Below are 10,944 nucleotides of genomic sequence, written 5' to 3'. Positions count from 1 at the left end.
GGCACAGTGGCTCACGCCTGTAATCCCAGCACTTTGGGAGGCCAAGGTGAGAGGATCACCTGAGGTCAGGAATTCGAGACCAGCCTGGCCAACATGGTGAAACCCCATTTCTACTAAAAATACAAAAAATTAGCTGGGCATGGTGGCGAGCAACTGTAATCTCAGCTACTCAGGAGGCTGAGGCAGGAGAATGGCCTGAACCCAGGAGGTGGAGGTTTGCAGTGAGCTGAGATCACGTCATTGTACTCCAGCCTGGGCAACAAGAATGAAATTCTCTCTCAAAAAAGAAAAAAAAAAGATGGATCCCAGAAGAGCAAGCAAGTCCATGAAAGGGTTCAATCTCCTGTTTTCTAGAGATGGAGTTATAAAACTGCAGCTGAAAGGCCAAATCCAGCTCACTACCTATGTTTGCAAATAAAGCTTTATTGGAACATATAAGCCACACTCATGTGTTTATGTGTTGTCTAGGGCTGTTCTCACAATACAGTGGCAGAGCTGAGTAGCTGCTACACAGATTACATGTCTGGCAAAACTCCAATATTTATCATCTGACCCTCTACAGAAAGTTTGCCAACTCCTGCCCTAGAGTATCTGTGAAGCCACCCTTCTGAGATGCCCCCAGTCTTAACCACTTCCTCCTCAAAATGACAGCTGAGTCTAGTGACAGCTCAACCCACCCTACCACCATGGCTGCAAACCTAATATTGACAAAGGCCAGCCTTGGAGAGGGAAAGTGCAGGTTGGCCCAGCCTGAGCCCTATCCCGCCTCCCTTGCTGACCTCTTACTCACCACCTCCGTAGAATACCACCATGCCAGCTACCATAAGCACTGGATGCCAGTTGAACATGTAGATGCTGCCATTCCAGGCAAAGCCGCCACGCCAGTACTGCATCCAGTAGACCGTGAAGAGGATGCACATGGAGCCCAGGGACCCCAGCACCAGGCAGGACAGGTAGAACCATCCTGATGCCATTCTGATGATGCACTCCTAGAAGGAGGAGAAGTCACAAGTCTCCACTGGCTCAGGTGCGCCCAGTACTCTGGCTAAAGGAAGTGACACTGATTCCGCTCTTGGCCTGTGGGATGGAATCTTTTTGCTTCAGTTCCCCTGCACCAGCCTAGGCACCGCCCCCTTGAGGCCTCAATGCCTGAGTGGGCCCGATCTTTAGTTACCATGACTGAGGCCACGCCCCAGCACCTGGCAGTGCTCAGACAGAGAAGCAAGCTCAAGGCTGTGGCTGGCCCTGGAGAGGCCCAGATGCCACGGCCCAGAGTCCTGGAATTAGTCTCCCCTCACAGGATCAGAGGGTAAAGAATTACCTCCCCATATCCCCCAGGAAAAAAGGGACAGGAATCAAAGTCCAGGCTAAATCACCAAAATGCCCAGGCTCTGGGTTCTAACATGAGGAGGCAAAAATTACAATCTGAAAGGAGGAAATCCCCCACATTACACTAGACAGGAAGGAGTCCCATGGGCTTCCACTTGCACAGAAAAGTTCTTCCCCAGAGAGTGAGCTCTATGGGGCTAGTCCTCATTGGAGAGGTAACCAGGCCTTCACTCCACTGCCCACATTCCACACCTTGAACCAGGTGATGCCTCTCAGCTGTCTCTAGGCCTGAGACTTCTGCTTTCTCTTCCTCTGGGGAAAGTCCAGAGAAGAAAAGAGGAAGCAACAACTCATGGTCTAGAAAGCAAGAGGTTTATTTTGAGATTTCCGCAAGTCCTTGATAAATCCAGAAACCAACCCTGGTTTCGGGAATGACAAATAAAGCCCTGAGCAGTTGTTCGTAAACACTATGCAAGTGGGCAAAGCTGCAGGACTGGCCCTGCTGTCAGCTAATATGTAAGCAGCTCGGGCCCAGGGTTCAAGGGAGTCACCCTGTCCCATGGACTCACACCAAGAAGGCAAGAATGTGGCTTCCTGCTTTGAGGCCCCTCATGCTGAACCAGCTAACAGAGAAGAAATAGCCAATAGCCCCCATGGAGGTAAAACACTTGACGGCTCACCTTTAGCCCTAATGATAGACTCAGAGAACTGGCCTGGGCTCCAGTTCCTGCAAAATGGGCACCTTGAGCAAATCACTTAACATTTGCAGGACTCACCTGCAAGAAAAGCATGGCAAAAAGAATAATTGAACAATAAGAATATCGAACACCACCAGGTGTGGTGGCTCACGCGTATAATCCCAGCACTTTGGGAGGCCAAAGAGGGCAGATCACCTGAGGTCAGGAGTTTGAGACCAGCCTATTATGATGAAACCCCATCTCTACTAAAAATACAAAAAAAAAAAAAAATTAGCCAGGTGTGGTGGCAGGCACCTATAATCCCAGCTAGTCGGGAGGCTGAGACAGGTGAACTGCTTGAACTTGGGAGGTGGAGGTTGCAGGGAGCCGAGATCATGCCACTGCAATCCAGCCTGGACAACAAGAGCAAGACTCTGTCTCAAAAAAAAAATAATAATAATATTGAAGACACAAGATCCCATTTACTCCTCTTAACCCTGGGAGGCATATTTTCCATGAGAAAACTAAGGCTCATAGAGATTAAGTAATCAGCATTAGGACCCAGTGAGTGGGTAGAGAATTTCAAACCTTTCTATGTTTAGCCTCAAGGCCCATGCTTCTTCCTTGACCACAGGTTGTTAGATCAAGTGAGTAAATGTATGTAGCACATTGTAGAAGTCAAGTATTAGAATTCTTGGCTGGGCACAGTGGCTCACGCCTTTAATCCAGCACTCTGGGAGGCCAAGACAGGTGGATCACCTGAGGTCAGGAGATGGAGACCAGCCTGATCAACATGGTGAAACCCCATCTCTACTAAAAATACAAAATTAGCCTGGTATGGTGGTACATGCCTGTTATCTCAGCTACTTGGGAGGCTGAGACAGAAGAATCACTTGAACAGGGGAAGCAGAGGTTGCAATGAGCTGAGATTGTGCCATTGCACTCCAGCCTGGACAATGAGAGTGAAACTCTGTCTTAAAAAAATTTTTAGTCATTACCATCATAGCACTTGATTCTAACTGCTAACAAAACCTGTGGCTCATGTTTCTCTTGCCTGCCCAGGCCTCAGTGGCCCTCAGCCATGCCATGCCATGCCAGCTCTCCCCATGCTAGGGGTCCACCTAATCAGGAAAAGACGCCAGACTTTCACAAAGTGACCAAAGTTGGCACTAATCTCTGAGAAAGGAAGGTCTGGTGAGGTCAGGATTGCTCATACCTGCAATACCAGCATGTTGGGAGGCCATGGCAGGTGGATCACCTGATCACCTGAGGTTGGGTGTTCAAGACGAACCTGGCCAACGTGGTGAAACCCCCATCTCTACTAAAAATACAAAAATGGCCGGGCATGATGGCTCACGCCTGTAATCCCACCACTTTGGGAGGCCATGGTGAGTGGATCACCTGAGGTCAGGAGTTCGAGACCAGCCTGGCCAACATAAAAAATTGAGTAAAAAATTTTTAGTAGTGAAACCCAGTCTCTACTAAAAATACAAAAATGGCTGGGCGTGGTGGCTCACAAGTATACTCCCAGCATTTTGGGAGGCTGAGGTGGGCAGATGAAGAGGTCAGGAGTTTGAGACCAGCCTGACCAACATGGTGAAACCCCATCTCTGCTAAAAATACAAAAATTAGCTGGGCATAGTAGCACATGCCTGTAGTCCCAGCTACTCAGGAGGCTGAGGCAGGAGAATCACTTGAACCCAGGAGGCGGAGGTTACAGTGAGCTGAGATCGAGCCATTACACTGTAGCCTGGGCGACAGAGTGAGACTCTGTCTCAAAAAAAAAACAAAAACAAAAATTAGGTGGGTGTGGTGGCGCGTGCCTGTAATCCCAACTACTAGGGAGACTGAGGCAGGAGAATTGCTTCTTGAACCTGGGAGGCAGAGGTTGCAGTGAGCCAAGATTGTGCCATTGCACTCCAGCCTGGGCGAGAGAGGAAGACTGTCTCAAAAAGAAAGAAAAAGAAAAAGAAAAAAAGAAAGGAAGGTCCAAGGGCTGGAGGGAAAAGTTTCCTTGAAGCTGGCAGGAGAAAATCATGCCACCAGCTTCCTAGAAGCTTTATGACTCAACTGTGTAACTCAGAGATTTGCTACCCAGCCTCAGAACTGCCCCCTCAATTCCTCCAAGGACAGAGGACGTTTCAGGTCACCAGATGTTCACCTAAAACACTCTCCATCCCTCACTGAAATATAAGAGATCTTGATCATCAGGCCCACTCATTTGACAGTATCTACTTCCACAACTGTTTTTTTTTTTCTTTGCAAAAGGAAAATTAAATGCAGTCCAAAAGGATCTGTAGCCACATTCTAGAAAAGGTCCTGGTTTACTGCTCTGTGACAGACTTAGCGTAGACCCTGAGCACACTTTCCTGACAGAGAGCTGGAAAGTTATAAAATTCTCTGCTCACAATACACAGATAAGCCCTCCTACTTCCTGAAATAGAGCAAAGCAGGAGAAAAGGAAGAATGCAGTGAAGGGCCAGCAAGTGATCCATGCCTGTAAACCCAGCACTTTTTGGGGAAGCTAAAGCAAGAGGATTACTTAAACCCAGGAGTTCCAGGCAGGGTACAGTGGCTCACACCTGTAATCCCCGCACTTTGGGAGACCTTGGCAGGTGGATTACCTCAAGTAAGGAGTTCGAGACCAGCCTGACCAACATGGTGAAACCCTGTCTCAACTAAAAATACAAAAATTAGTCGGGCACGGTGGAATGCACCTGTAGTCCCAGCTACTTGGGAGACTGAGGCACGAGAATTGCTTGAACCCAGGAGGCAGAGGTTGTAGTGAGCCAAGATCGCGCCACTGCACTGCAGCCTGGGCGACAGAGATAGACTCTAAAAATAAATAAATACATAAATACCCAGGAGTTCCAGGCCAGCCTGGGCAACAGTGAGCCCTCATCTCTACAAAAAAAAAAAAGAAAAAAAAAATTAGCTAGGTGTGGTGGTGTGCAACTGTAGTCTCAGCTACTCAGGAGGCTGAGGTGGGAGGATGGCTTGAGCCTAGGAGGAGAAGGCTGAAGTGAGCTGAGATCCAATTACCACACTCTAGCCTGTGTGACAGGGCTAGACTCTGTCTCAAAAACAAACAAAAAGCAGTGAAAACTTCAATGCAAATGCTTGAAAATATCCTCTCATCTGTTCTAAGAGGTCAGTTTGGGCTGTGATCCCAGGGTGTGCTCACCAAGCTTTGGCCTCCTGTTGTGCCCTCACTTTGCAGAGCCCCAGGAGGCTCTGTTCTAAGGCAGGAGTCAGCAAGCTCTTCTGTAAAGGTCCAGGTAGTCAGTATTCTAGGCTTTGTAGAGCACATGGTCTCTGTCACAACTATGTCATCAATTCTGCCTGTGAAAGAGCAGCCATATACATATCTTAACAACTGAGCACGGCTGTGTTCCAGTAATATTTATTTATGGACACTGAAGCCTGAGTTTCAGATAATCTTCACATCACAAAATATTATTAATTCCTTGACAAAATGGATTCTCCCGGCTGAGCTAAAACAGGTCAGGTACAGGGGTAAGAAATGCTAGTTCCCATCCCCTTAGTCTTAGAAAAAGGCTCTACAGCATTACTTTTATAATTTAGAACTACAAATAAACAAAAGGGCAGAAAATCGTTGTTGCTCACCTCCCCAATGGACTGGGGGACTTTAAGAATCTTCAGGACCAGACTTAGAATACTTAAGTCCTAAACTCTCATCTTACAAATCAAAAACACTGTGACACTAGGGCCCAAAACAAGAACATGACTTGGCCAAGGAAAGTGGCAGAGCTGGTACAGGAATTCGGGTCCACTCCCTCTCAGCTCTGAGGATTCCTTATCCTCAAAGGTAGCTTCTGTTAAAGTCGGAACTCAGGAGTGAGGAGTTCAATATTCCAGCCAAGGAGGTAGGTAAACAAGGTTGCCCTTAGCGCTGGAATAATTATAGACCCAGACTTCAGCCTGTGCTCAGGTCCGGCTCAGGCGTCCAAAGAACCGTTCCAGGCACTCGAGGGGTGATCCCTGGCCCCTCTGCGGGCTGCTTGTCCCAGCTAACAATGGGTGAAAATTGGGGCGAGAAGCTCCGTCTTTCTGCGCCCTCTGAAGAGCTTTCGTGCCTTTATAACCACTGCCTTGGAAGAAAGAGCGCGGAGAAAGGTGCCCACTTCCTAAAAGAGAAACTTGAGGCCGAGCAAGGGTGTCGCGACAGTGCGAAGCGAGATAGCAGCGGAGCCAGCATTCGAACCCCGGTCCCTGAACTCACAGCCCGGACTCTTTCTCACCCCTAACCACAGAGGGACGAAGTGGGGTCGGGATCTCTGGAACCCGCCTCTCGCCAGCAGGCGCCGGAGCTACAGCTCCCGAGGCTCCTAGGAGATGCAGAAGACACCTGCCCGAACAACTGGCTGGCAATGCCACCCTAAAGCGGAGGGGAGGGCGTAGCCTCGCCTTCTTATAGGCTCGCAGCATGTCCGGTGGCGCGCGAGGCCTCCTGGGAAGTGAAGTCCGGAACCCGGGGTGGCCCGCTCCCAATACGCCAAGGTGCTGGCACCCTAACTCCCGTTCCTCCAGGGCGTTTCTTCTCCAAATCCAAAGTCAGGGTCCAGGACTGCTGCGATGCATCAGCCCCGCCCGTCATACTCCATCCTGAGGTGGCGGAAATGTTCAGGTGAACGCCAAGCCTCCCACCACGAGCCTGCCCTCAGCAAGGTCGCGCGCAGCATGGGAGCCCTAAGTCAGCTAGTGGCTACGCTGTGAGGGCCCGGAGCAGGCCGGGCCCAGGACAGCAGAAGCTCCAACATGGCGGCCGGGCTGGCCATAGAGCGGAGAGAGAAAGACTGCGCCCGCGTCCGCCATCTACTTCCGGAATTTAAAGCCGGCTTCCGGAAGCCGGGAGGGTGTCCCCATGACAACCGACGTTGGGGTTTGGAGGTGAGAGTGGTTGACGAAGAGTGGGTTAAGTGACCAGAAGTCAGAATTTTTGGTGCTGTTGTTTTGGGCTTGGGTTTTATGCTTTGTGGTTGTTGTTTGCCAAGGAAGCCCCGTTTTTAAGTGGATTGGGAGGCGTGAGGAATACTTCTCTGGGTACAAAGGGAAGGCGGCAGGTAGCGGTAGACGAATTAAAGAGCTTCATGAGCTTGCGAATCCCCACTGCCCTAAACGGGAGAGGATCGTTGTACGTAGAGAGAGCCTTGGGTGTCTCTGCATAACGGATCCTCAAAACAGCCCTAGTGAGTAGTGGTTAAGAGCACGGGTCTGGCGTCACACTTAGTTATGAAGCCCGGTTCTGCTGACCTCAGACCTGGAGGAATGCCTTGAATTTTGACTCCTGTGTCCGTTCCTGTAGAATGGTAATAATTCTCACCTTGCAGTTGTAGGGAGGATTGAAGGAAATGATCTTGGTTGACAAGATTATCGTGGTGTGGGTACCTATTATTTAATGCAGCCGGGCGCGGTGGCTCACACCTGTAATCCCAGCACTTTGGGAGGCCGAGGTGGGCGGATCATGAGGTCAGGAGATCCAGACCATCCTGGCTAACACGGTGAAACCCCATCTCTACTAAAAATACAAAAAATTAGCCAGCCGTGGTGGCACGTGCCTATAGTCCCAGCTACTCGGGAGGCTGAGGCAGGAGAATCGCATGAACCCGGGAGGCGGAGGTTGCAGTGAGCCAACATCGCGCCACTGTACCCCAGCCTGGCAACAGATCAAGACTCCATCTCAAAAATACTTGTATATATATTATTTAATGAATGTGGGAACCAGTTACATACATCTAGTGGGTGGGACTTCACCAGCTGAGGTGGAGGAGGTGCCTTAACCTTCCAGAGCCTCTGTGTAAAATGGGGATTATATGCATTATAATGGCTTCTTAAGATGGTTGTAGGATTAAGTAAGGTTAGAAATATGAAAAGAGCTTATAAATTGCAAAGCATTTTACAGATGCTAATTTAATCACTAACGGTCCAAAGCATTTTGAAATCTCTTTATAGATCTGGCACAGCAGGAGGGTCATAGGACACCCCCAGAGCAACCTGTGGGTCTTGGAATAGATGAAAAGAAAGACAGCTGCCACTGTGTTGCTACCTTAAACATAAAGCTTTCCAGGAGAGCCCTGTTTCCTCTCTGCTTTTTCTGCCTGTAGGCACTTCACACTTTTGTGCCAGCATGTTTCCTGCCTAAATATCGGTATATCAGTTAAGAAAGAGACAGTTTAGTCCGGTAGTTAAGAGCACAGACTCTGGACCCAGGCTGCCTGCATCTGAATACCAGCTCTGCCACTTACTAACGATGTGACCTTGGACAAATTATTTTACCTCTCTCGGCCTCAATTTTCTTATCTGTAAAATGGGGAAAGTAATAACATATTATTTCATCTACCTCCTGAGGTTTAAATAATGTTTGTGCTTGTAGAACACTCCCTGGCACACTGTAACAGTGTATAAGGATTTGTTGCCATTTTTATTACCAATGCTACTACATGACCAGGCAGTCTTTCTTCTGAGTAATACAACTGGATTCCTTTGGTTAGAGACAGCTCTGCATTTAGAAGGGTCCAGGCATGAAGAAAGGTTGCTGAAGGTCCTAGAAGAAATGACTTCTTGGGGTTTTTTTGGTTGCTGGTTTTGTTCACTAAAGTATCCCATGCAACTGGAATGGTGCCTGGCACACAGTAGGTCCTTAGTGTTTGTGGTATTAGTACATTTCTTTTTTTTCTTTTCTTTTCTTTTGTTTTTGAGATGAAGTCTCACTCTGTTGTCCAAGCTGGAGTGCAGTGGCACAATCTTGGCTCACTGCAACCTCCACCTCCTAAGTTCAAGTGATTCTCCTGCCTTGGCCTCCCAAGTAGCTGGGACTACAGGCATAAGCCACCACGCCCAGCTAATTTTTGTATTTTTAGTAGAGACGGGGTTTCCCTATGTTGGCCAGGCTGGTCTCAAACTCCTGACCGTAGGTGATCTGCCTGCCTTGGCCTCCCAAAGTGCTGGGATTACAGGCGTGAGCCACTGTGCCCAGCCCAGTCTTAATACATTTCTAACCTTGCTTATCTTTTTGCCCCAACAGGTCCTTGCCTTAAAGCAAGGGAAACAGCTCTGATTCAAAGGAACTAGAAGCCTCTCCCTCAGCAGTGGGGAGATAACCAGGAGCTGTTTTCTGGGGAACTGTGGGATGTGCCCTTGGGGGCCCAAGAAAACAGAAGGAAGATGCTCCAGACCAGTAACTACAGCCTTGTGCTCTCTCTGCAATTCCTGCTGCTGTCCTATGACCTCTTTGTCAATTCCTTCTCAGAACTGCTCCGAAAGGCTCCTGTCGTCCAGCTCGTACTCTTCATGTGAGTGCAGTAGGGCATTCTGGAAAGCTGAACCCAAGCAATTCAAAGGCCCTGACAGTCGTGATTTAGTGTCTTAAAGTTATTAATAGGCTGAGTGTGGTGGCTCACGCTCTTAATCCCAGAACTTTGGGAGGCCAAGGCAGGAGGATCTTTTGAGGCCAGGAGTTTGAGGACCTGCTTGGGCAACATAGCAAGACCCTGTCGCTACCTAATACAATTTTTTAAAATTAGCTAAGCATGGTGCCACACACCTGTAATCTCAGTGATTGAGGATGCTGAGGTGGAAGGATTGCTTAAGCTCAGGAGTTCAAGGCTACAGTGAGCCATGATCATGCCACGGTACTCTAACCGGGTGACAGAGAAAGACCCTAACTCAAAAAAAAAAACAAAAACAGAAACTGGTTGTTACTAGATCAGGGAAGATAAAACTTAACATTGTCCTGGGTTTCCCCATGGTATATAGATAGGGTCACAGGTCCTGTTTACATATACTTTTTTTTTTTTTTGAGACAGAGTATGCTCTGTTGCCTAGGTTGGAGTGCAGTGGCGTGATCATGAGTCACGGTGACCTCAGCTTCCTGGCCTCAGGTGATTCTCCCACTTCAGCCTCTCTAGTAGCTGGGACCATAAACTTGCACCACCATGCCTAGCTAATTTTCTGTAGTGGTTTCGCCGTGTTGCCCAGGCTGGTCTTGAACTACTGGGCTCAAGTGATCTGCCCACCTCAGCCTCCCAGAGTGCTGGGATTACAGGTGTGAGCCATTACACCCAACCTTTATATACTTTCTAACGAGGGTTGGAGATAAGGGGAGCAGTTTACATAGGAAATGAGAGTCAGACTGCTGACCCTGTCATTTTCTCCATTTGTGAGTAGAAATATTGTCTACCACAAAAGAGGATTACAAAATGGCAGGACAAGCCAGGCACGGTGGCTCACGCCTGTAATCCTAGCACTTTGGGAGGCTGGGGTGGGTGGATCACCTGAGGTCAGGAGTTCAAGACCAGCCTGGCCAATGTGGTGAAACCCCATCTTTAAATAAGAAATTTTAAAAATGATATTAAAAGAAAAAAAAATGGCAGGACAACCATATTACTATATATGCAAATCCCGTAGGATGGAAACTGTTAGCATTAATTCTCCACAATTTATAGACTCCATGAGGCAATCTCTAAGCTGAAAACCATAGTCTTAGACATGATCTTTCTTCATTCTACAAATATTCATGGGCCTAAACCCATGACAAGTGAACCTGACAAGTTCCTGCTCTTGTGGGGTTTCCATCCTAGTGGAGAAAGACAATGAATACACAGAGAGAAATAAGATCATTTCAGATAGTGATATCATACAGTCGATGTGGAGTCATTGGGGTAAGGAGAGGAGGGTTACTTTTGGTAGTGGGGTTAAAGGAATGTCTTTCAGAACAGGGGACATTTGAACTGCAACTTGAATGGCACAAAGGTACTAGCCATGCAAAGATCAGGGAAGTACATTCTTATCTTGCTAGATGAGATTGTCTGACAGGACCAGGTTATGTAACAGACAGGGCTGGCATTTTTTTTTTTTTCTTGTTTTGAGACAGAGTCCTGCTGTGTTGCCCAGGGCTGGAGTGCAGTGGTGCGACTCA

At 48.3% G+C, this 10,944-nt stretch overlaps 2 protein-coding genes across 23 annotated transcripts in view; one reads left to right on the top strand and one right to left on the bottom strand.

Moving 5' to 3' along the window:
• The window catches only part of LOC116554935 (cytochrome b ascorbate-dependent protein 3), a 12,678-nt gene extending 5,891 nt beyond the window's left edge, over positions 1 to 6,787 (bottom strand). For 3 of the 9 annotated variants that reach the window (XM_032283227.1, XM_032283229.1, XM_032283228.1), the window contains exons 1-3: positions 6,269 to 6,488; positions 5,191 to 5,348; positions 791 to 989 (exon numbers count right to left, since the gene is read on the bottom strand). In XM_032283227.1, coding sequence (XP_032139118.1) covers positions 791 to 989; positions 5,191 to 5,348; positions 6,269 to 6,455 — 544 coding nt within the window. In that variant the 5' untranslated portion in view covers positions 6,456 to 6,488. Of the gene's footprint in view, positions 1 to 790; positions 990 to 2,009; positions 2,106 to 2,899; positions 2,923 to 4,723; positions 4,741 to 5,190; positions 5,349 to 6,249 lie in introns of those variants that run through there. The other 6 variants (XM_032283232.1, XM_032283230.1, XM_032283233.1 and 3 more) reach the window with 6 other exon arrangements.
• Positions 6,492 to 10,944, top strand: part of TMEM138 (transmembrane protein 138) — a 14,040-nt gene continuing 9,587 nt past the window's right edge. For 6 of the 14 annotated variants that reach the window (XR_004270325.1, XM_032283248.1, XM_032283242.1 and 3 more), the window contains exons 1-2: positions 6,806 to 6,917; positions 9,052 to 9,319. Coding sequence is in view for 12 of the 14 variants with exons in the window: in XM_032283248.1 (XP_032139139.1) it covers positions 9,192 to 9,319 (128 nt within the window). In the remaining 2 variants the exon portion in view is untranslated. The other 8 variants (XM_032283239.1, XM_032283241.1, XM_032283240.1 and 5 more) reach the window with 8 other exon arrangements.

This window comes from Sapajus apella, unplaced genomic scaffold (genome assembly GCF_009761245.1).
Source record: "Sapajus apella isolate SASKATOON/1434 unplaced genomic scaffold, GSC_monkey_1.0 scaffold14, whole genome shotgun sequence".
NCBI lineage: Eukaryota > Metazoa > Chordata > Mammalia > Primates > Cebidae > Sapajus > Sapajus apella.
This window is presented reverse-complemented; position numbering and strand designations above follow the sequence as displayed.